Below are 26,904 nucleotides of genomic sequence, written 5' to 3'. Positions count from 1 at the left end.
CTTCTTTCTCTGCCTTTCCAAATTTTGTTTCATGATCTGGCAAGTGTTATTAGCCAGATCCTGTCTACTTTGACACTCTCTTAGGCAGCTGAGATGTCACTGCCTGGCACTGGTAAAGCTGAAAAACAAACAAACAAAGCAGCCCACCCAGTCTCTACAGGCTCATTAAGTGTTGTCTGTGAGGGGGTGGAAGAGATAAGAGCAAGGGTGCAGCTACTGCTTTAAGTAAATCCAGCCCTGCAGTATTAACAGTTACCCCACATAAGGTCACAGCCTGATGGCAAGTTTGAGAGCAGGAGAAAGAGTTTGTCTGTTTGCTTGCTACATTTGCAGCTGTAACAGCTGCTTCTTCCTTTAGCAGAGGGCAGCAGGCTGCTGGGGAAGGTTTAAGGATCATGCTCCAGATCACAGGCTGCCTCTTGGAACAGGAGGCAGCATACAAGAAGCCTGGAACAAAATCCAATCTACTGATGAGGAAAGTGTAACAGCTCTAACACTGTATGGATTCATAAGTGCTAGACAAAGCAGAACTTAGGCCTGCTTGGTCTCCAAATGTACAAACAAAGACACACAAGCACGTCACCACCACTAGGTAATTAGCAAAGCATCTTAAAACGGCACAACGTTAACTTTCTTGTTTCTTTAAAGGAAGACTACTCCACTGTGATCAAAATCCTTGCAATTGTTTGCGTTTTCCTCTCAAATACTTTAACGTGATGCACAGGGTGGATATTAATCACCTGGTTTTCACATTCCCAGACAAACTGTGTTCTTCAGATTTAGAATTCAGCTACGTTATTTTGAAATAATGTAAATTTTTAATGAAGTGGTAGGTTCTCTTTACTATGTACTATGTTTCAGACTAGCTTTCAAAAGTAATAAACCAAAACCAGATAGACTATCTTACCCCTTTGTGCTTACAAGTTTGAATACAGTGCTCTTATATTCGAATCGGGAGGAAGTCTTGCCACAAAGTAGGATTTGGTCAATAACTGGTCTTCTCATTTATCAGAAACATTATTATGAAACATTTACTATTGTTTACACATGATCAAGTTCTCTGAAATAATTAGGTTGTGAGGCATGTAGCCTTGAGAATTTCCCACTCTACCAAAACAGAGATTTCATATCTTTTCAAAACAACTAAAAGAGAGAAACCTAAAAGCCACTGTTCATAAAAGAGAGGGTCACACCCATTTATTTCCTGTGTGCGGTAGAAAGCTGATACTGAACCTGGAAGCAGCTTCTTCTTTTTAAAATTTGCATAAAGCCATGCTTACAGTAGGTTATACAAAATGTGCCAGCGACTGACTCATCTTTATGCTAGAAGCATTTAAATACATGAACAAAGACAGTTAATGTCAATGTTGGACAATGTGTATGCTACGTTCTGAGCTGTTTAACTACGTAGATAATTCTATCAATCATTGCAGTGATATTGCTCAGTACAGTTGCTTATAAAGACAATTTGATCAACTTAGTTATCTTCAAACTCTTATGCTTAATAAAAATAGCAATTAACATCTGAATCATTCAAGTTTAATACAGTTTGCTCTACAGACATAAAAAAAAATATTGCTTTATGTAGAATAGGATGCAGGCAGATATGGGAGAGATTGTGGCAACTTCCACAGTATCAAGAAGATAAGGCAAAAGAAAAAGTAACACGCTTCCAGCTTCCTCTGAGGATCTGGGATAAATTCTCTTTAACTGTCAAACAGAACTGAATTTAGTAGAGCTAATTCAGAAGCTTGAGGTGAAATCCTGGCTCTGCTAAAGTCATGGCAAAACTCCCACCCCAGCAGAGCCAGGATTTCATTCATGAAACTTGACATTTGGAATACAGACACTGCACTGAATGGGAAGGTGCTAACAAAGAAGGAGGTTCTTCTGAGCAGCACAGAGTGCCCTGGCTACGTTCTTCTAGCTAAAATACAGGAAGCATTTCAGAGCCATTAGTGATTTTCAGCACAAAAAAAGGATTTTAGGTGTACTCTCCAAACATATCTGTAAGTAACGTTTTCCACTAGTGAATCATAGTCCGCTAACTGGCACTCGTATCAGTTCATTCTCAAGAACAGGCATATTTAATCAATGATAATCAGAGGCCAGTATAAGCAAAATGTAAACGTGGTAGAAGAAGGAAGGGCTTTTGGTGTCTGAAGAAAGTATTTCTTAGCATCAGTGAATCATTAGCACAAAGCTTTGTGTACAGAAGGTTAAGATGTGAGACAATTTGCTTCCTCAGTGCTGGTTATCCGCCATTTACTTTTTTGTTATTGTTAAGTTGATAGCTAAATGGGTAAGTTTCAGACACATCAAAGCTCTTATGAGGAGGAAGGGGAAATGAGCAATTTTCAAGTTTTATGTCAAATTTTTTTTCCCCCTAACAATGAGTTTTACAAAAGACCTTGAGAATGACTGGCTGTGGAAAAGCACTCTGTCATTTAACACTGAGAACTCAGCTGTAAGGGAACGTGACCATTTTACATTTGTCACTGCTGTGGAGGAAGTAACTCAAAGGACACTTGAAAAGAGGAACTTTGTAATGCAAGAGCCTGTCCATGAAAACATTTCAGAATGAAATAACTCTCCTTGCATTCTTCCCCCTCTTTAAAATATACCAACTACCATTCGGAATATGCTAGGATATTTTGGTGTTAATCAGAATGCATTTGAATCTTTAACTGTTTCACTGATTACATGTACACAAAGGGTATTTGAATTGAAAAGCTCAAACATTGCAAAACAGACCTCAGCTATGCAGGGCTGAAGTTACTGTGAAAAAACAAAGGAGAAAACTGTTCAAAAACAAAAAAAGGCCTTATAAAGATCAGATGTGCACTTGAGCTTAAACTCCACTGAGAACATATGGACCACTAGGAGCATCTGTCATCTACAGCCCCAGGCAAATATTTGAATCAGTTACTGTTGGGTAAACTTCTGTATGTAAAGGAGAAGCAAACATGCACGGATCAAGAGAGATGTACACACAATAGAATGGCATTTTTTGGTTGCAGTCCTCAAACAGCATAAGAATGAGAAAACAGCAGATCCTGAAAGACAAATGACTAGTAGAAGAGAGACATCCCATGGAAAGTGTGCAACACCGTGCTCTTACTACACTCCATAAGCTTAAAAAGTTGTCTTCTGTTGCTAGTCCCTGCCCCTCAGCTGAGGCTGCCCAGTTGTTCACAGTCTGTTTCAAAGCAAAGTTAAACCATTTTCTGTCCTCAAGTCCTGTTTTACTTTCCACTGAAACATTTGAGTGCTTTTACTCTTGGACACTGCATATTTAAGCTCTGGGCCTGGTACCTCCCACTGAGGAGTAGGCAGGCTCCACCAGAGGATGGGAACTTAAACTCCTTCAACTAAATCTGCACAAATTCATCTGGTTACAGTCTCATACTTTCAAAACAAGTTCTCCAGTCTGGAAAGTTAAGCCATGAATTATGCATTTAATGGCTGCTGTCAAGTTTTATTCTGCATTCTGTATAATAAATCTTCCTGACAGCATTTAACGTGTTTTAATATATTCAAAAAGAAAATTCTCATAATTCATGTCATTTCATATTTGTATACCGAACAAATATAATTTTGCTGAAGTTTAATCATTTGTTCTCCACAGAGCAGCTTGAACTTAAAACACTTACGGCACAACAGGCCTATCATCGAGGTTATAAACAGTATTCGGGGTATGTACTGGCAGCACTACAACAGAAATGCACTACGTTATTTTCAAGCTAGCAAGAGCAAAAATAACCATGAAGATGTGGGGGTACTGATTTACCACCAAAATAAAAGCCTTTTGTCCTCAAGAGGCAAGTATGGCCCACAGATGACCTATAACACCACTGTGTCCTGATGGCTACTGTCACCCAGCTAGTCAGATTAAAGGAAATTCAGGTGCTCCTGGTTACACTAGTCCCACTGATCTTAATTAGCTAGTTTGCTAAAGCTCATGAACCAAACCACAAAGGACATATGGGTGGGTAATGTCCAATCTGCATCTGTGAGCTGAGGAACTGTGCAGCATCTGTACTACTTGGTGTGGGACTGTGCACAACATTGAGTGGTTGTGGTGGCGGTGAGACTACAAGACCTTCTAGCTGCCCTCTTTTACATGGACAGTGCCCTCTTTTCTTCCTTCAAGATGAGCAATCATGAAGGACTCGAGTATATCTTCCTGTCTTTCCAGTGTTGTCAAACAATGAACAGACGTGGCATTAAAGCATCTGATAGTAAAGCTCTGTGTAGCTTGACAATTAAGATAGTCCTGTTGTCAGTAACACTCGCTGTCTGCAATAAAGATTATCAAGTGAAAGCCCATCATAGTCTCACCTTGTGCTCCTGAAAATACAAAACATCTTTACAAACCAGTAAGAATCAACAGCTTTGGAAAATCATAAGACAATGCAAAGCCTCAAGGTAAGCATCTCTACGAGTAGATCTGCTGGCGTTACACAACATTGCCACTTACATTTTGATTTTCTTTTAATATATAGGCTTACCGTATTTTTGTTGTGATATCAGAATACTTACAAAGCTATGTCTTCTGAATAAAATTTGAAAAACAGCACAAAAATATTAAGAAAACCACTCAACTTCCACAAAACTAGGATTCTACATTTTTTACTATTTTGCACTTGCAAAAGAGACAGTAATCCTTACATCACATACTTTTCCATATCTATGTATGAAGAACAAAAATTATACTCATTAAACTTTGGGTAGCCAACTCAAAACACCAGTTCTGACATTCAGAAAAGCTTATTACCCATAATTGCAAATAAATCCTATTCTCAAAAACAAGGCCAACATATCCCAAAACTGGACATCTGAGAATAGAGGCACCCAAGACCATTAATATTTCAATAATCCATTGATTTTAAGATGGTTTTCAATTTCTGACTGTGCTGGTTTGTTGCTTAAATCTTGGGTATTTAGTGGCTTCATGTATGGTAAAGAAAAGGCCTTACACAGGCTTATCACTGTTACCCAGTTTCTTTCATACCACAGCCTAATAAATTAGGAAAAAAAAAACCCAAAAACCAGAAGTCTGGTCTCTGATACTCTTTTTTTTTTTTTATGCCTCACTAACTTGAACAACCTCAAGCTAGTCTCATTCTCTTTGACACTTGATTTCTCACTGTATTCAAAACATGGGAGTTACAGTAGCTTACCTCAACACAGTGCTCTGATGCATAACTAAATAACCATAAAGTGCTCTATGACATGGAAAATAGTATTAAGGCCACTGACCGACAAAACCAGAAGTAGGTGCGGGAGTTCCTGGCACATGGCCCAATGCTTAATCCACTAGATTATGTGGACAATGGGAACAATTTCTGGAATGATTAACTGATAGCCGGTACATTAAAATTGCTTTTTGACTATTAGTTTTTGTATGATTCAGTGTAAATGTTAACCATTTAAAATTTCTTCAATAGTTTTCCTAAAAATTGAAGAAAAACTGAGTAACATTGCATAAGTACTTCTTCTGATTAACACAAATATTCTTTCTCTTGCAAACAAAAGAGTAAATGTTTAGAAAAAAGGTATAACTGAGATACCACAAATACAAAAAAAAAAAATACAGAAAATACCCTCTTTCATTTGGCTATCTTCCCCTGCATAAGAATTCCTAAAAAAATATTCACAAATCTGCTCTCACTGTTATGGAAAGCAAAGCCCTCTTACAGACTTCTAAATTTAAAGACTGTGGAACATCTAAGTAAATTGACAAAGTCATCTGAGTGCTGTTCATATTTATATTAGTTGTAATAAATGCTTATCATGGAGCCCAGAAACAGCTTTTAACAGTTGGGCTCTTGTGAAGATACAAACAGAGGAAGTGATAAACTGTACAAACAAAGAACATGCTTTCCAGCATGTGTTCCTGATCTCCCCAAGCAGCTAGAACTGTCTGCAAACCTTTCTGTTATGAGTTCACAGCATTATATTACCATTGCTGTCCTGGGTCCAAAAAGCTTCCACAAGCTCCTTTTATGTCAATATTATAGCAAAATAAACAGTGTGGAAGCTTATCTCAATATTGGCCTTTTCAATTGATAAATTATAAAGGGAAAGTTTTCATATCCTGCAGGAAATAAACACTAAATCTATTGTTTTAAAGTCACTGTCATAAGAGGCTTTAGGGTGAGAAGAGAGGGAGACAAGGGTAAACAGAATAGACTTCAATGTTAAAAGGCTGTTAAAAGCCTTTCCATCACCATTGGCATGAAATGTGGCGTTAAAGAGGATCAGTATTTTACAAGAGAATGTTATAGACTGAACAGGCGGTCATGAGGCTTTCTTTGTATCACGTGCACAGCAGTAGATTATTTAACTATCTCTCCAACTAAACAGAAAATCCAGCCTTAAATATATTTTCATTTATGCTTCACTATGCATAACCACACTACATATCTGAATGTATATGCAATAAGTGTCATTTTCTGGCCTAATGTGTGCAGACTCATATGCAGATTGAAAAGCTGATACTTTTGTATGTCCAAACCTACCACATAGCAGTATCTAAGCAGCATTTCCCCTTATATTTATTGGGCATTGTTGCACAGATAAGACTGGAGTGTCTGGGAGCTCCTAAACAAATACTGTGGTTTGAAAGTGACCTATAATACAAATTTACAGGGAAAAAATGAGTTAAGTAACTGATTTATATTGACATGATATCCCACTACATCATTTTCATTTCTTATTTGGTTGTAATGGCTGTATTCACAAGAGCTAGCATTGCAACAGATAATAGCATTTGCTCCAAAAGAGGCTAAGCAGAGAAGAACAGGAGTTGCTCACACTGCACACCAAAATCTGAAACCTCCCAAACCCTAAATGAAGCTGAAGTGATATCATCAGCATTCCCATGGTCTGGAGCAGGGCTTAGAAAGCTGGCAAGGAGCGTTTTTTGTCTGAGATGTGCTTGCTGTCATTCCTGTGATAACCTGCCTACAAAATTATTTAAGACAGTACCTGCAGATACTGTTTTCAACTTGGCTCTGCTCCTTGAGGTGTCCACAGTTATTTACAGGGTTTTGAAGTTACTTGATATTAGTAGATAACCATATCCCTCCTCGCAATACAGTGACCCTGATAGTTCACTTTGGTTTAATTATTGATGTGGGCAGAATCCTGGTCCCACTGATTTAAGCACACCAATATTTCACCCTCCAAACAGACACCACACACAACTTGCAAACATCAATGAAACCTAAAGCATACTGAGCAATACTTCCCTTATGTAGGAAAGCAATACATCCGTCCTAGAGCCACGCAACCCATACAGTTGCCATAGCCCTGTTATAAATACTCCTTTGCCAAGATAATCTCACCTGTACTTCTGAATCAGCATCAACATGCTGGAGTTGAAACCAGGTGTCTCTGTTATGATACTTCTGCAGATCTTCTTTCTGTATAGCTACTTTTCCTGGAAATAAAGCAAACCAGAAGCACAGTTTAAGAGATGCTATGGTTCCCCAAAAGTATACTTCAATAAGATTTCCATCAGAAACATGTTTTAAAACAATCATTTAAGGATTATCCTCTTCAATCAGGGCTTCAGAACAAGGAAAGATTTCTTCAGGGCATATTTCTTTACACAATACATAATTATTTCTGATGAACAGCTTTTTCCACTTCATATTGTGAAAGACTAAAATTCCTAACAGCATATTCACTTAACAGTCTGAAGTACTGTGCAGTGCGGATTAGGTTGCAAATATAGCAAAAATATCATTATTAATTTTTTGTCATGATAGTATAATTAAATGGAGGGACTTTGTTTTATTTTCTGTTTTTTTTGAGGCAGATGTCTATAACAATCCCAATAGAAAGTTCCAAGCATGGGGGTTACTAATAACCCATTTTAGGATGAGGCTTTTCACTTTATTTTTGTAGAAGTGCAGCTACTAGAGAAGCTGTCAAGTCAGGACTGAATCCAAGATCTGCATTTTGAGCCTGGGAGCACTTTGTTGTGCTGAGAGCACTTTACCACTCTTAGTGGTAAAAGATTTACTTACTTCACTCAGCCAAATCTTGTAGAGTTTGCATGTCACAATTCAGAGCCACCCAAGTACTGCCATTCATGTTCCACCTCTAACCATGCAGAGAAAACATACAGCTGAGCTTTTCCCTCCACTGTTTTAAAACTCCCTTATCCCCACCAAATTAGGGATTTTTGGTAGTTATGGCAACAGCAGCCAATTCCATGCTGTGAACTGGTGTACATGCACACTGAGGGCTAATATATATGTAAAGCCGAAACGTTTATCTTGCCCAATCTCTCACAGGCGTTATGTAAAGCGCACTCTGAGGGGTAATGAAACTTTTTCCAAGCTTCTTTCTTTATATATACAAAGCGGAGCATGGCACGCTCATGGATCACGTGATCCTCAGAAAGCAGCTTTGGGCTGGGTGGTTCCCTAGGTACTGAGAAAAGCAGCATGTTAAAGATGAAAGAATCCAGGGCAGTCAGAGATGTTCATGGGGCTCAAGAAAGCTGCCTTTTGGCAATGTAGTTCAGTAGCAGACTTTCCTGACAGAGTTGTTTGCATACAGTTTGTGACCACTGCTTTGCTGAGGAAATGAAAGACTTCCCTTAAGATCCTTTCCTTAAATCCTGTTAAGAAAATATTCTAGCAGCCACAGTCTTTGTTGTAAGTGGGAGAGAGATTTCCAAAGCTCCCCAAAACAATGCGGTCTGGCCAAGAGTCAGTAATACATTACCCCAGCAAATGTTAATAGAAGACATTTACAAAAAAATTCACATGGTGGAAGGCTATGAAAATGGCAGACACAAAGTAACCTCCCTTCTGAAACCTAAAAGCTTACTGAAGTCCTGACAATAGTTTTAAGTGGGAGGAGTTATAAAACAGCCCCTATTCCCACCTATCTCCCCTCAGATTTTGGCCTTTTCTTTAGCTGTGCTTGGACAGATGCACTCAGCTCTTCTGTTTGCTTGGCTGCTCCCATGCACTTGGTTGCAGCTACTACTGTGCCCTTCTGTCACCCTCAGGCTGCTTCTGGTGACAGTTTCCAGACTTTCAGTCCCAATTTCTAAATTGCTCTGCCATCCTTCCACAGCTGCCTTCTACAGCTTCTGCCAGGGTTTCTGCTCTGGCTTCCACAGGGCTTCTGACACATTACTCCTAAGTCATCCTCCTGCTCTCAGCGCTCTCCTCCTCCTTCTCGTCCTTTGGAGATTACCAGGCCCCTCTCCTGGCAAACATTAAACTGGGGATGAATGCAGCAGATACACTGCCAGGCCCTTTATTGGACAGGCAGACCTAGTGACTTGAAACTTCCTAGAAAACCAATAATTAAATTACACAAATCTACAAAGTAAGATGGCTGAAAGGGTAAATGACACTTGAACTATGCTGAACAGATGAAGTCACACTGCTGAGAATCTCTGTAATGATGGCTGTGTATTTTCAAAGCTACCACTTTTATTCTCTAACCATAGCACTATCTGGGCAACTTGTCAAAGGAATAGGTTTAAACACGTGACCTTCCAGTAATTGCTTTGGATCTCAATTGAAATTGTTTACTTTCGCCGCTTGCTGTCCTCACTCTACCCTTCTAATCCCTTGCAGAAATCCTCTGACGGGCTGCAGTGTAACACCCACTTCACGAGCAGCATCCCTCATACCTTCCCCTCAATTGGTTTCATACACAGTCACCTCCCTTGCAGTGCTCTTCCTTGGGGAAAGCTCAAGGACAACTTCACTTACTTCAGCACATTTAATCAGCATAAATGGTATTACCACTGCCCCCTCTTTCCGCAGGAAGTCCCACTGCTTTCTAAACAAAGCATGGCAAGACCAATCCAGAAGGTCTGACCACAGAATCAGGACATAATTACAGCACACAACATTCTGAGACAGTGGCACATGCCTCCAGCTCCAAGAGGGTTAACATGATGGTACAACTGTTTTCATTAGGAAACTGAACAGCACTGTGTGCTCTGCAAACATGCAATTCTTATTAATGAGTGAAACTTATTGATTGGGCTGGCTGGAAGTCAGTGTTTTTCACTGTATACCAAATGATCCACGAAGAAGAAAAATCTGGAGGGGAAAAAAAAGGATGGGAGAAAGAATAAAGGAAAGGTCTATATTTTCACTAGTCTAAACATATAAAAAGTGTATTACTGATAGGGCAGATTGTTTAATCTGTCCTGTTAAACAATTCTCTGTGTACGGCAGTGCCCTGAAGAATTTCTGTTTATAACTCTTAGTCTTTATGGGCAACGTTCATACGCTCACCCAAACCATACTCCTCCATCACAAGGCCCACATAAGGCATAATGCAAGCACTGAGCAAGGTTAGGCCCTGCACTCTTCTACACAGTTACCATTGTGTCACCCACTGAACTGTGTATTGGCTCAAACAACTTCTGGACTCGCAAGATCTAGGTTAAACCTAGCCCAATAATCTTAAACTGTTGGCACCTATAATTTGAACTGATAAGGGCCTACAATTCTCCTTGAAGATAAACCTGACACCAGAGATCAAAAAAAGTTTACCATCTCTCACTTAGGGCACTTTTTCCTCATTGAGATTCTTCAGCACACTCCCACGCTCAACCCCAATGTCCAATACTCTTTCTCAAAACTTGGGTTGCTGCCAGACAGCTGTACTAGACTCCAAAACTTGTATCTGAGGCAACCAGTCACTTATGTCTGCTGCCTCAGAGCTACCCGAGGCTGCAGAGACTCTGGCTCTGTTAGCTTAACCTTTTAGATGCTGTATGGAAGGAGACAGGAAACACAAAGAGCATGATTAACAATGTAAGGTATAGTTTCAAAGCACACATATGTGACACATTTTTTAAAGTAAGCTATCTTCTCAGCAACAGGACCAGCAAAGATGCTGGTAAAAGCATTCTCCTCATTTGAACTCATTCCTTCCCTATGTCTGAGGTTCATCAGGTCAGGGGATCCCCCACACACTTCTGCACATTTTTCACCCACTGTGGCTGCAATTTCCCCATGCCTCCCAATCTCAAACAGAACAGATCTTCACTGGGATATTTAAACCTTGAGCCCCGTGTTCAAAACAAAGACACGACGTGCCACAACTGGCCCTTTCCTTCTGTGAATCTCTCCGTAGGGAAAAGCAAACGACCAACAATATTATTTTAAGACACACAGCCAGCACACAGATGAATGAAGTTATTAGCTAGGGTCTTCACGGTCCTAAGGGTGCAGACTCAACTTTACAATCTCTGGTACACACAAATTTCAGAGACTCCCTCTGACCCTGTGACATTCTGAAACACTGTGAGTAAAATAATCCAAATTTAAACCCCCCAAACAACAAAAATAAACACTCTGGGGGAGAAGAAGGGAGGAGGAAATAGGTTTCAGGGGTCATGTGTGGGTGGTGTTTGCATTTTTAAAACACAGACCGTTTCAGCTGACCTGTTTTACGGCTCCCCTACTCAAAGTCACATTAACACAGCTGGAAGAGAGAGGATGGCACAGAGGCAGAAATTAGGCAACACAAATGGGTAGGGAAATGTGGCTTTACCACTGGAGAAAGTGTTTGTGGAACTACCGCACCCTCAGTGCCTGTCCCTCACGGGTTTCTGGTGCCCTTCCCAGGCAAATCTGAAATGTAGCCCATTAGTTATCTGAGCTTGTTAATTCAGTGTCCAACATTTCCATACAAAGACTAAAACAGAGTTCATAATTTGGCTCAGGCGCACCTCACATTCAGTCACAGCTACCTTCTGTCTGGATTACTTGTTGGTGACGAAAGGATTAGGCACTAGTTTGACAATTATTTCTCACCTTTTAACGCCTGTTTGCCAGTTTGCAGAGAGCCTCACTTACAGCTAAGGCATCCGAATGTTTATGTCAGATGCTAGATTAATAAAAGATATGTTTCCTTACAGAAAAAGAAAAAAAAAAAAGTTCAGCCAGCAGCAGGACTGGAACTCGTCATTTTAAAAGGGCATGAGGCTTAGTCTGAAAAACTACCCAACAGTTATTTTACAGGACTCTAAAAGATAGCATTTCAGGAGTTCTTGTCTTTGTCCTTTAAATTATCTAAAGATACTTTATACAGTGAAAAGTATGAAACTTTGCATACTGCTGCTAAAGGAGCTGAAGCAATATAATACAGTATTTTTAACACATCATCCTCCACTAATGCTGGCTGCAGTACAGTTAATTCATTTACAGCAAAGCGTTAGGCCTAAGTCACGTGTTAAAAGGACCCAAAGTCCTAACTAATTCACTGTTCCCTCAGCTCTGAGCAGGGACTAGTTTGCCTCCTATTTGCACAACATCAAAGAGGGGTCACAGATTACAGACTAAAACCATTTATCTTAAGGGTAATAAAGGAAAATGTTACCAGCTGCCACCTGTTACAAAGCAATCGAAAATTTCTACATCTACAGCAGATAAAACCCCACTGTTTGAATCCCTTGCTGAATTCCCTTTATCACAGACAAGTGTTTCCACTATGGACAGTGCCCATAAATGCAGACCAAAACTGTCAGAGAAGCAGCACACGCTATGAGCTAGTTCAGACCTCCCTCTTGCAATGAGCCTGCCCAGTGAGAACCCCCTTGACCTCAATGCTGATATGAGGCTTTGCGAGCAAATGGAGCAAGGCTAGGCTGGCACTTACGTTTCAGCAAAAATTAACAAAGGTATCAGAAATGACTGTTAGGAAAACATGAGGAATATATTTCCCATGCAGATTTTCAGTAAGTGGGTGACTTTTGTTTGATCTGTAGCTGTAAAAAACCCTTTCCCCTTATTCATACAACACAATACTTGACATCTGTTCAAACCTAAATACCTTAGTTTCCTCAAGTTTTATACTGATGATGGGCTGAATATCCAGAGCAAACATCACAGGACAAACAGAGGTCTAAAGGGTATGCTATTATCCATTTTACAATAAATATTGTAGAAGCTACTTGTATATAGGTTTTTTTATTCCACTTGGGCCAAACCTTATGTAGAACCAACTGATTTTTAAATCGGCCCAACTGTTTTTACCCTGTGTAAGATGTTTACTTTTCACACTGCAGGGCTTTTTGCTATGATTTCTAGGGGCTTCTCCCAGTGTCATATGCACCTCCTTACTTGAGCTGCCTGAGGAGCTGTTTTGAAAGGTGCTTTTGGAAGAAACCTGTCCATAATACAGGAGTTTCTTAGGGAACACTCTTAGTCTGCCAACATATTCTGCTATTGAGCTTCCAGCTCCTCATTCTGTTATAGCTTGGATCAAGCCAGGGAGCAAGCACAGGTCAATAAACTGTTCCTCTTTATAACTACAATATTAGGCAGTGAGAGGTCATGGAGGCCAATTAAGCCACTGCTTCTGATCCCCTGAAGGCAATGAAATCTAGAGAGTAGCCTGCTCCAAACATGACAGAACACAGGCAGCTGCTGCAAGTTGCAATTACTGCACATTCCCCACTTCTGTTGGGGAAAAATTCAAACAGCACAGTAGGATCATCTTGACAGAAAGACACAGGTTAGCCAGCAACAGCTCCAGAACTTAAACACAACAAGGAAGTTCCTCCTAGAGCCACAGAAAGTTTGTCTTACTATTTCAGTGCTTTAACAAGGAACAAAGCTATACTGACTCCAAAGCGAGAAAGTTCTTCTCATCCAAAAGATGGGCATATGCTAAACTGCTGAGGGCCCACGGTAAGCATTTTGGGACTGGCAAGTCAACAACCAGATAACGATAGGAAATGTGGATGTTTGAGAGAGAGACATATTTGCTCATCAGCAGTGGAGCTTACTGACATGCCTCAAATTCATGGCTGGCACCAGAGTGCTGAAGCAGTGACATTGGTCTTTTGGGGCAGCAAGTACCTTACTTTCCCCCAACTCTATGGTTATCAGCAACAGCCATAAAGACCTTCCCCATTCAATTAAGGCATGCAAGCTGAGCTAAGCTTTTGAAGGTCTGCTTTATTGGACATCTAAAAAAAATTACATACCTGTGTTTCTTTTAGTTCATGGATGGAGTTATTTTTGGAATCTTCTAGTGGGAGATCCAGTTGCCTAAGTATAGGTATCTAAATTGGAGACAATCCCTCTCCAGAGGCTTTCTTTCAAACACACCTATGCCAAACACAAGGCAAATGTAGGCTTGCCTAAACCACCACATTAAACACCTAAATTTAGGTGTTAAATCTCCTGATTTAACTTCATTTAAGACTGAATCCTGTCCAGTCATGGTAGCTATGTCGTGTAGAATAAGGTAATGAAATTAACTGATTCAGAGTGTCTCTGCCCAACTGTTTTAAGACAATTACTGCTACTTCATTAGAAGTCTTGGATACACCTTCACAACAACAACTCTTCCTCAAGCACTCACAGGCCACCATTTTCACAACAAGTCAAATTATTAGCATGAGAAAAATCTTACTAAAATGCCCAGAATACTTTAGTTACTATCACAGGCTTTACCCATCCATAAACAAATTCAAAAAATAAATGTGAATAAAACATGTTCGCAAAACCTTATAGCAGCATTGAGGTCAAAGGGGTTCTGGCTGGGCAGGCTTATTGCAAGAGCAGGGTTTGAACTAACTCATAGCATGAGCTGTTTCACTGGCAATTTCACTGTGCATTTGTGGGCGCTGTCCATAGTGGAAATATTTGTCTAATAAAAAAATAAAAAATAAGAAACATGACTATACACATTTTTAAACATGTAAATGTGAACATGTTCATGTAAATGTTAACATGGTGCCATGAAGATGGAGTCTCTTTGGGATGCTTTCAATTCATTGTGACATATCAGCCACTTCAGAAATTGCTCCCTTGATATATATAAGTGCACTGACCCGCTACATCAGGGAATTCATTTAAAATACTTGATATGAAGGTGCATGGGTAGAGTAGCTCTGAGTAGCAGGAAATGCTAAGGACAAAACAGAATTGTTTTAATCAATGTTTTGGGCCATGAAAGGCTTATAGGATTTTAATCAACTTGAAATCTCCAACTTTAAAAAAAAAAACCACAAAAACACACAAACACCCCCCCCCACACACACACACCACTGCCACTCCTCCAAACTACGTGGAATTCATAATTATCTATATGAATGGGTTATTTTGACCTCAAATAAGAGACTTTGTAAGGCAAAAAGGGCTAGAGGCCTGCCTTGTTCAAGAACAGCACAAATTTTCTCACCCCTTTCCACAACATGGAAGAAGACTAAAATAGCAATCTCCCTTCTTCAGAATTAGAAAGATATGGATGAGCGTTAGGGACAATACAAGGCTTGAGAGGCTTGGAAGGAGGACAACTGCTCTTCCCCGCTCCTGTGTAGCACATCATGAACAACGAGCACTGCTATACCATTTGCTGCTATTGGTAGGAACTAACGGTGACAGTGGAAGAACATCTGTTTTTAGAATAATTAGTGCAAATATAATATGAATAAATCACTTGTGAAACACCTTTTTCCCTCCTTCTTGGGATCTATCTTGGATAATAAGGTGAAGAAAGGCAGGTTGTGAAAGAGGTGTAGTTTCTATCCTTAAGAGAAACAAGGCACAGCATTGCAAGGACAGTTTTGCTGGCCGCAACCCTAAAGATTTCCCCTGACCTATACTGCAATTTCACCTCTCTCCCCCCATTAAAAAAAAAAAAAAAAGAAAACATTTACCCAACCACACCTCCAGTATCGGTTCCCCGTTACCTGCTATCTGGGCCCTTAAAATACACACACACTTCAGAAAGTTGTTATAGCCTGTGGCTCATGCCAGTGCTGGACCAGCCCCAAATCAAGACTTGCAGTCAGCATCGTCTGTCTTACAGTAGGTGATCAAGATCCTCAGCACGCTGCCTGCACTGGACAACCATACCCTTCATGCCCTCCATCATCAGTTCTGTCTAGGTACTGCCACCAGAAGCCACTGCTGTTGCATCTCCTTCAGCATCTTCACTTTGTTCAAACAAACCAACCAAACTGAGACTGCTTTACACCTTCCAGTGCTGAGATGAGGCAAGAACTGCAGAAAACAGAGCAAGTCCAGCTCAAACTATAGTAGCCAGAGGTAAGCTCGGAGAACAGATCGACAATGATGACCCAAATACAGACACTAATGCTGTTGTGTGGTAACAGGGCCTGCATAAGAGGATGTGCTGAACAGACAGTCAAGGTTCTAGCAACATTATGCACAGTAGTTTCGTTTATAAGACATGTACTTGTAGGAGGAAAAAGGAAAAAATATGTATTTTTGAAAGCTCAACTTTGTTTTCCTGCTTTTGTGATCATTTGTTATGTTAAAAGATATTGTCAATGCATCCTAACAATTTATTCTGTGCAGAAAGTATTTACTTTAGGCTTTCTGTGCAACTGTAGAGGATCTTCTCAGGCTAATTCTAGTTTATAGCTTCTCAAGACTTGTCATTGTGGACACAGTCATCTGTTTCCTTTATTTCATTAGCTATATTTATACCATAGTGAGTAGACATTATTCCCATGTCATCCAACGGTCACATCAAGGAAACAGTAAACCAAGTTGTGACTTCTGCCTAAGCCATGGTCAGCAGCATGGAGGATGGGGGAAGAAAAGGAACACAATTGTCTACTTTAACCTTGGTCTCAATTTTGCATTGTATTGGAAGATCTTTCCTCCACTTTATCTAACAGGAACCATAGTTTAGCAGGGATGGTTCTTTTTCAGTTTTACTTCAAACGCAATAAGGTATAAAAAGGTGATGTTTCAGTTACACTTGGCAACAATTACCTCATGATGGATGGTGTGCTTGGTCTTTTGGTAATAAATGGTGACAACTCTATAAACACACCTCCTCAGCTTTGGACATACTCATTAACAAAGGCAAAGACAGCTTAAACATGTTACCCTCAAACGACTTCCAATTCCAGAGTGTTCTTATTCTCTGAGAATGTCCATGAGCTATGACTTTTTTTTTTTTTAATTTAGTCCACAGCAGTCAAGTTTAATTACCTCCAAAGGTAAAATTTGTTTTACTGCTTCACTTGGCCTCAGTTCATTTATTATTAGGCAGGAAGATGGTTACAACCTGTTAGGATGCACCAGCCACAAGGGTTACAATTTATTTTAGAACACACCTAGTAACCTCTATAAAAGTGTCTTAGAGCAGTAAGGTATAGTAAATGTAATTAACAAAATGACTGGCTAGTTTTCTCCACAATGGTCTTCTGCCTCTTCACTGAACAGCTCAGGAATTTGACCTTGACAGTTTCTTAGTACCATCCCATCCCATCCCCACTGCAACCAAACCTGCCCATCAGTCAGGACTACCAGAAACCTAAATATGAAAGAGTTCTTATTCCTCAGTGCAATAAGAGGGACAAAATTTGATATGGTAAAGTAATTTCTTCCCCTCAGAACTTCACTGTTAGTTGCATTTTATTCTGTTCAGCTTCTTGCTTAATATAGATGTTATCATGCCAGTTATGTGTATCTGTTAACAAAACAAATGAAGTGCTCAGGAAAAAATACAGCGTGATTTCTGATTTAAGCAGAGGATAAATAATTGTGTACCTGTCACCTGAAGGGCATATAACATTAACTATTCTTTCAGTGCAGTGTTAAATAATTTGGTGTGGCACATTTCCTGTTTTTAACTGATCTATATATTCAAGGTCACAGACTTGCAACTTGAACTGTTCATTACACACCCATAAGAATACCAGCTCAGGGCCTGTCGTGGAGATGTTTTCTTCAATTAATCTAGCTCAATTATGAAAGAGTGAGAAAACCCTTCTGTTCTAATGTACTGGCTCAGTTTGGCTCATTTAGAGTCTCATTTAATATTTCTTTAAAAATCAAGAACTAATTATCAAAATTAATCATTAATGAATGTATATTTACATTTGCCTTATTTAACAGCATTACTACCCTAATATTCCTTGTGCTGCATTCACCCAGAGCTATCTTGTTTTCCTATTACTGTTGGCAGGAAATCAATTGCAGGTTTTTCAAGTTACCCCATTTCCCCAAAGTTTTTGTCATTATAACAGCTAGATGAAAATAACTCTGCTATTTATTATACACACACATTTCATCAACTTCGCCTACTACTCATATTTGATCATTTGAAAACAGCGTAGAGAAAGTCATTCTTTTATTTTAAAAAGTAAAGCTGTTCTGGCTCCTCTTTGGACAAAAAAAGGCTAAATTAAAATGGAACTTACCATCATTTTAATGTCCTACTCAGAGCATCCAATGTACAATATAAATCAGTATATTAAACTCTAGCCAGGTAACAGTCAGAAGACACAATAGCAAGAGAAAACATAAGACTAGTCTATTTCCATAGTAAATGTATATTTGCCACAATTTATCAAAAAATGGACACAATTCGTACTTCAGATCCACTAAGCTGTGCATTTCATTCATTATATTTGCATTTCACCTGGCATCCAAGATTCTTCCAAGACACAGTTCAGAGTTGTATCTGTTCCGCTAACAATCTCACATGACCTAGCAAATTAGCATTAGAAAAACGCAAACATAATAAACAAACATGCAAATCCAAAGATACTTTTATCTGAACAATGCACTCATCCTGTATGCCAAAATGCTACATTATGTTCCAAAACATATCTGCTACACACGTGTTCAACTTTCTGAATTTGTTTGGTTCTCCTCGGAAGTTTTTGTCAGAGGTTTCAGGGGTTTCTTGTTTTTCATTCCCCCCGCCTTCCTTTTTTGCTGGCTTGAGTGTTCTCATCTGTCACATACTGAGTGAGTTGCATTTTGGATGTTGGAGAATTTGCTATCGCAAATACGTACTTCACATTTCAATAAATAAAAGTATGCTTACTCTGAGCTCCAGTCACCCTGGAAATAAACATTGTAACATCAAGAGAAAGTCCTAACAATGCTAAATGGTGATTCAAACGGAACTTTTCTAGTCAACCATCTTCAAAAAATAGCTACTTTCACATTCTCACCGTTTTGTGGCACATGCACTATGTGTTCTCAATCTCTCAAAAAAAACCCAGACAAACAAACAACGCAAACAGATGTCTTAAACATACTAGATCACACAGGAAACACAGTCAAATTCACAAGCTCAGTAACATCTGAACTTAAAATTAGTCTCCCTGGATGGAAGGCATTAACCTCCAATTCCCTTCTTTGAGAAAGTACATTGATGAGCATGGGTAACCACACTTACTTCAACAGAAGTGTCTTATGATGACAGAATATAACAAGTGATCTTTATAACACAAACAAAGGGCCCCTATTCGCAGAATTCAGCAGCTCAGTGGAAAAGAGACTATTCTAGCACTACTCTAACCAAACTTTTCCGTGCGAGCCTCTTCCAGAGAAGGTCTCTTAAAACTTACTGAATTGAAAATGCACATGAAAGCAACTATTCCTTTTTAATATTACAGACATTGTTCCTATGAAAGAGCTCCCTTCATCAAAAAAAATTCCACTGCTTAGTTTTGCTGCTGCTGACTCCTGTTCAACAATAACTATTGAAAATAACTGCATGCAGTTACTCCAGAGTGCTGCTGTTTCCAGAACCATCTCCTGCTACAAGCAAAAGGTTTAGAATTTGTATCATAAAGCGACAGTAATTCTGTTTTTTCTTCCCTCTCTTCATTGCCTTTTAGCTATTTAGCAGGATTCTGCATCTTTGCAATGCTCTTCGGATATGTCTGTGATCGCAGAATCACAGAATGGTTGAGGTTGGAAGGGACCTCAGGAGATCATCTAGTCCAACCCCCCTGCTCAAGCAGGGTCACCTAGAGCACATTGCACAGGATGGCGTCCAGGCGGGTTTTGAATATCTCCAGAGAAGGAGACTCCACAACCTCTCTGGGCAACCTGTGCCAGTGCTCTGTCACCCCCATAGTGAAGAAGCTTTTCCTCATGTTCAGATGGAACTGCCTGTGTTTCAGTTTGTGCCCGTTGCCTCGCGTCCTGTTACTGGGCACCACTGAAAAGAGTCTGGCTCCATCCTCTTGACACCCTCCCTTCAGATACTTATACACATTGATAAGATCCCCTCTCAGCCTTCTCTTCTCCAGGCTAAACAGGCCAAGCTCTCTCAGCCTTTCCTCAGAAGAGAGATGCTCCAGGCCCCTAATCATCTTTGTAGCCCTTCGCTGGACTTGCTCCAGTAGTGCCACATCCCTCTTGTACTGGGGAGCCCAGAACTGGGCACGGTACTCCAGATGTGATCAGGAGGAAGGGGAAAACAGGGGGAAGAAGAGAGGAAACTCTTGGACTACAACAGCTAATACACACTGTAAAATATCAATGTAGATAAAGGCAGAACTCCATTGTTACCTAAGTGTTACATTAAAACAGTAATACATCAGTCTGCCTATATATGGATTCTGCAATGCACACACACAAAAAAATAAAATAAAATAAAAAATCACGCATTGCAAGAATAGTACCTCTTTTTTCTGAAGAGGTAGTGAAGACTAGAAACCTGATCAATGATTTGCACATCCAAACAAAAGTCTCTGCATGTCTCCTGCAGGTCCTTTATTTCATGAGCTGCTCTCAGCAGTTCCTGAAGGATTCCCCTCCAATGTCAGGGCTTGATTATTAAAACAGGAATTTAGGGAACATGGAAAAAACAAAGTAATCTGCACTTCTCTCTGCAATTTCATGGGGTCTGGCTTGTTTCAAGTCTTCTGAGGCCCTTGCTCCACAGAGTAAAACCCTTAGCAAGAAAATCTCAGCCCATGGCCTGTTCATGAGCCACTGCAGCAAGAGAAAACTGGTAACATACAGGAGATCCGATAAAATGACTTCAAGAATGAAAAACTCATCAGTTGAAAGAAAGGAGATATTATTTCACATTACAAGTGGGAAGCTCGAGATTAGAGACCAAAAATCTTTCCAAAAGCTTAGTCAGAAATCAAAAACTGAAACCCTCACACAAGATGTGTATGCCAGAACTAAGCATTAATTTTAGATCAGCTCAGTTCCGCCCTAGTTCTTTACCTAACACTTCTGCAAAATCTCTGGCTACGACTGTGTATTCTTGTGCGACAGCATTTTCCTCAGAAATGGATAGCTGCAGTTGCTGCCACTTAGATCTGCAGGTAAAGCTGAATTATTTCATAACACCTGCAAGATGGAATTCTTGCTTCCTATGAAATTGCTTTGGCCCCACAGCATTATCTGTTATTGTACTGTATTTACCTGGTGATCCTGCCTTTAAGATCTTTTGTGTATCTTGTGCTGTTTCTCAGAAAGAGACACGAATTTTACCTAACTGGACTTCTGTACACTTGCATTTCAAGACAGGGTTAACACACTAAATTGAAAAAGGTAATTCTTTGCCTCAAAAAAAGTACCCTCACAAAAAGCCCCCCAAAATAACAGAATTCTTAATTTTCTCATTTAGAGGAACAAGGCATCCTAAAACTCATATAATTCAACCTACCAACTGGAGAGTTTGGTTGAACACGTCACAAAGTCCTACTTTGGAAATATGGCAAAATCTAAAGAGAGAGATCAGGAAACAAGAAAGTTCTTAAAGATCACGGTAACAACCTCTACTTGTTAGTGGCGGATGGAAACATATACCTACTTGTTTTAAATGGACATACATGTATGAAGACACACAGCTAAGAGAGAACCTCAATTTAAAGCTGATGCACCTTAAAGGAATAGAGTTTCTGACAGCAGATTAACACATTAAATAAAACAGACAATTTCTTGTTAAAGATTTGTTCAATGAAGTTTAACACAAACAGTTTCCAGTAACTTTACTGGGTTTTGGATGAAGTTTCACAAGCCCTGACCCAGTGAAGCATATCTAACCAGAAGTCAAATTCTCACCGTAACATTAAATGCAAAATCCACAAAAAGAAGAACTCAAAGCTAAGATTCCTACCAAATTCTCAAAAGCACATCCATGGCCACCTAGGTCCTTTTTTTTTTTTTTTTTTTAAATCAAAAATAGCAACAACAAAAATGCTAGATTCTGCACCCAGATGAGCTGGGTTAGGGCCATAAAGAGAATGATCCAGTTTCTCAGCTCATATGTAAATCACAAAGCAAGAATTAAAGAGAAAAGACACTAACTGCATGATAAACTAGAGTAATGAAAAGATATATGTGAAGAGATCAACACGACAATTCTGTGGCTGTAGCAAAGCTTTTTACAGCATTATATAAACTATTGCTCAACATCAAACAGCTTCCTCACCACAAGCTCCGTCAAAATATACACACCTCACTGAGAGCTGCAGCCATTCCATATTGGAATTTTAAAAGTGAGAGTCATACATGCCTTATTTAAATTAAGAGATGAAAAACTAAAAAAAAAAAAAATCCAAACAAAACAAGACCACTAACACAAAGCAATCAAGTACAATAGAAAAAAATATATATTTTTATAAATAATATGTATACACACACATATATGTATAAAAATATATATTATATCAGTCCTCAAAATTGATATGGTTTCAGGAACCTTAAATGCCAGAATAAAATGCCTTAAAATTGAAACTGTTCTCCTCTATGATAACTTGAGTTGAATAAGCTTCTTATCCCTAGGGATAAATTGAGTGTCATGCAGTTTGCTGCATGTGAAATGCCTGGCAAGCAATATCTGGAAAAGCTGAATTTTTGTCCATCTCAAACAGGCACTAAAAGTCTCACAGAACTGTTCTGCAAGTAACAGCTTGCTCTGATGCTCTTTATAAAATTTTTCTTTCATCACTGTACTGTGGGTACCTGTGACGAGTAACTATAACTGTGCAGGCCGTTAAGGTAGCTGGGTTTTAATGATACTGGATTACTCTAATGAGCCCTGGAATACTCCAAAACTAAAGACCTTACATTAAAAAAATGCAACAGTAAATGATACCACCAACATCTGGACACCGCTATACTGCCTATTTCGATTAAATTGCAATCTGCATTTGCCCCCAAAACAACCAGCATTTATCTCCTAACATTCTTTATAACATGTAATACTGTAGTCACTAACTCATTTGACAAAAAAGGAAAGCACTGGGCATCATTTATCACTGTCATCTATCAGATCAAGACCTCCACTTGTAAGGCTATACATGGTCTAACAGTCAAAATCCAAGCTATAAAGCTTTATATTATAAGCTATAAAGAAAATAATAATTTATGAACACATACCTATGATGGAATCCCTTCGAAAAACATCTCTATCAAAAATATAAAATGACAGATGACGAAAGGTCCGAGGAATTTCACAGTAAAAGTCTTCTCCATAGAAGGGGCTGGGTGAAAAAAAAAACAACATACACATACACACACAAAGAAAGAGAGAAATTAGTGTTGGTACCCTGGAGGAAAAAGTGTGCTTACACTTCACACCCAGAACATCACTCTGGACTGCACTGGTCTCTCCCTCCCACAAAGAAGCCCCTTCAAGTGCTCTTCCACTTCGACTCTCCCCAGCTTCCTTACATGGCCACAAAACAAGATTTCCTAACATGCAAGAAGGAACAGATGCTTCTTTTTATTTGGAAAAACAAGAGTCCCTAAACAAAAATGGCAGAGACACTATTACTTGCTGGCGTACAGTGCCTTGAACAGGCAGGAGAGACCCCTGCTTACAGAAGACCTTGTAACAGAGACCACAAGAGCACACAGATAAGCAGGATGAGCAAATACAGCAGGGAATCGTTGCATACATATATTTTTTAAAGGGTTTCCTTTATTTAAAATAAAATGCCTACAGCCATTGCCTCCTTTCTCATCCCTTCCAAAGTTTCTAAATTAAAGTCAGATTCAGACAATTGATAGTAACTAAGCCTTGGAGCTGGCATGATGCTTGTTATCCGATAGCACTGCATGTCTCTATTTCTGCTTGCTGGAATTCCCTAGAATAAAGTTCTTTTACAGTAAGACCATTAAAAAAAAAACAAACCACTATTCTCAGCACGAAAAGCTCTTTAGAGACTTAGGTGGCTTTCTCTGAATCCTAGCAATTTAAATGGAAAACCTCTCAGACTCCTAACAGTTTCTCTCTATCCAATTATATGGTTAAGGAATCACACCTAAGAACTATAAGCATCTATCAACATTATTTGTTCATTGACAGGTCTGTCATTTTACCACAGATTTTTCACCGCATGTGCATGAGTCCATGCTTCAGTAGATCTAAATGGATGGATGCAATTTGAGTCATATGGAGGAGTACAGCAAGCACTGCAGATATAGACTTAAAAATAAATCTCTAATTCTAATTAACAGGCAGAAAGCCAGGAGGTTTTTTCTTCCCCTTTTAAACACAGGCCTCTCTATCGTCTTGGCTAAGCACAAAACTGGGAGATGGAATTGTGCTATAGCTTTAATCATTATTGAAGGCTTTTTATGCTAGAAAATTACATATCCAACAGTTATTAATAGTTCCTTGCATTAACTTTCAATTTTTCATGCATTTTGTCAGTAGAGGCCACTCCCTTGGCTTCTCTCAGGATACCACAGCATAGGTATTTTAGATCACTGTATACTTTTGCTTTATATTTCTGCCTACAGTAAAAATACACTCCCAAAAGATTCCTGTATGCCCTCAACAGCTAGCTAGCAAATCTCACTCAAAACATACAGGCACTGCATATTGGCTCAACACTAAACACTGTACTCAAAGAGAATATGCCACACTGAGTAATTTCATTAAATCCAGAGACATCACTCAAAATGCAGGAAAAACATTTTTACGTCACTACCCCACCAGCTACGTGGAACAACACGTATTGGATGAACAATGAAGCCCAAGGCACACCCACAGGTTAAACTTCCACCACTGAAACAGAGTCCCATTCCTTAAACTTGAATGCATCCAGCTGTAAATCATGGCAATTTAGCAACCAATGTGTGACCCATTCAACCATCCCTACAATGAAAACAGGGGAAAAAAAGGTAGCAACTGGAAATGGTAATTGGTTTGACTGCTACATTCATCCTTAGCTACCACCTCTAATTCAGTACTCTCAGTTGCGTCATCTTTATCCCATTCTAGGTTTTATTTGGAAGCAGGAATGCAACACCCACAGCTTCAGATACAAAATACCTGAATTCTTTGGTAGAATAAGCTTCTACCAAATCGAGAGTAGTATGGCTGTCCCAGCAGCCATGGTCCGCTGGCAGCCCCAAGTGCCTTGTTCTGTGCACATCACTGGGTGCAAGTTTTCACCGAGGCTTAACCCAGTGGGGCTATACAAATGCCTAATCACTGTCCAAACATTTAGTGTAGTCTACATGCAAAACACTTGCATCTTTCCAAAAGCTCAAATACTCTATTCAGCCATAAAATTGTGCTTTCTTCGGGAAGAACATGACAGATGAATTCACTCACTAATGACCTTGGAATGAAATGATATTTGATGAATAGTAGATTATATACCCATTTCTCTATGAAGAACACTACAGAAGCTTCAATAAACTGGAAGTTGAAAAGCAATGAAAATACAAGTGAAGGTTGTACTGAGCACACTTTTATTTAGCTCAGCTGGTTCTGGGAGAAATAGCAGGGAAGAGACGACGACTGGCTCCTTTGGCGAGTCCTCTATTAATCAGTATCACCAGCAGTGGTTGGGAGCAGGAGATAACCAAGACTGTACCACAGTGAAACACAGGACATTCTGAAAAGCAGACTGGACAAGAGGAAGTTTCTAGTCCAATATACAGTATCAGAAAGAAATTTATTAATAGTAATGCAGTGGAGGCAGAGCGAGCCATGCAAGGACCAGATGCTGTCATTACTTTTAGGCACAAGGCTTAGCAGCCCCCACTGGCTGGTGCTTTTCACAGGGTGCTGCCTGTAGAATAAAACCTTTGTTCAGCACTTTGTTCAGCATTTCCCCTCTTTCACCCCAAGATCTTGTAGCCCCTGTAGATTCACAAGCTTATGTCACTCAGGTAACACCCCTGAATCACACTGTATTCCTCATTTATAAAAGCAAGCAGATTTCCAACACAAGTGCGTTCACTCCCCACAGGACAATTAAACAGCAAAGTTTTAACTGTAAGGAAAAAACACATTAAGGGTAGCCTGACCCCCTCCCCCAAATCTTGCATAGCTCTGCAGAAACAGTATCTTCTTTCTGAGAGAATCAAAAGTGGCCAGGCAAATGCTTTGAGCTTCCACTTAAATTGTGTGCTTATCCTCCATCTATCTCCTCCAAACAGTGCTTGCTTTGTCTCCCTCCCAGACCTGAAGAGCAAGAGGTCGCAGCAGTCACCCCATGATTTATTTCCCAAGCTAACTGATTTTGAGCATGAGCCCCAGGGCTCCAGAATCTTTTTTCCAAAAGAATAAATAAATTCCTTCCTCCCTCCCTGTCCCCTCTATCCCAAAAGCCAAAATTGGTCCAATGGCTTCAGTGAGCACTTTTATTTTGACATAGCAATTAATAAAAAGCAGCAGCATCTGCCTACACAGCCCTCAGGAGTCTGACAAAATCCTCCAAAACAAATATGAAAACCAGCCCAGCTGATAATTCAATGAATCTTTCAGATTCAACTTTCAAGTTTTGATTTAAGTTTTCATTGTAGATTAGTCCGACACTGAGGAGAAATTTTAAACATTCAAAGACGAGGAGAAACAAAGAGGGTCCATGTCTGTCTGTCCCTGTCTCTCCCTCCCCAACATTACAGTGTAGGTTGAGCATCAATATGGTCACAAATGAAGGCCATACACAAGACCAGTGCTGTTGTTATTTCAGTTTCTTTCAGATTTCAAGCAAGCGGTGGAACAGAACTGTTGAAAATAGGATTTTACAAGGACAGAAAACAGTGGAACAAGCCTCCACTGCAAAAACAAATTAGCCTCCTTCCAAGCCTCATTTAGAAGCCGTTTCAAACTCAGCTTAAGAATACTGAACTTAGTCCAATTTCACTAATTTCTTTTTAGTTTTCCTGTTATAGCGAT

At 39.6% G+C, this 26,904-nt stretch overlaps 1 protein-coding gene across 4 annotated transcripts in view; it reads right to left on the bottom strand.

The window, feature by feature from the left end:
- RASA3 (RAS p21 protein activator 3) overlaps nucleotides 1-26,904 on the bottom strand; it is a 138,268-nt gene that overhangs the window by 62,949 nt on the left and 48,415 nt on the right. For all 4 annotated transcript variants that reach the window (XR_010883994.1, XM_067295465.1, XM_067295471.1 and 1 more), the window contains exons 3-4: nucleotides 23,142-23,245; nucleotides 7,353-7,447 (exon numbers count right to left, since the gene is read on the bottom strand). Coding sequence is in view for 3 of the 4 variants with exons in the window: in XM_067295465.1 (XP_067151566.1) it covers nucleotides 7,353-7,447; nucleotides 23,142-23,245 (199 nt within the window). In the remaining variant the exon portion in view is untranslated. The remainder of the gene's footprint in view (nucleotides 1-7,352; nucleotides 7,448-23,141; nucleotides 23,246-26,904) is intronic.

This window comes from Apteryx mantelli, chromosome 1, assembly GCF_036417845.1.
Source record: "Apteryx mantelli isolate bAptMan1 chromosome 1, bAptMan1.hap1, whole genome shotgun sequence".
In the NCBI taxonomy this organism is placed as follows: Eukaryota; Metazoa; Chordata; class Aves; order Apterygiformes; family Apterygidae; genus Apteryx; species Apteryx mantelli.
The sequence above is the reverse complement of the archived record's forward strand: the minus strand, read 5'-3'. Positions and strand labels throughout refer to the sequence as shown.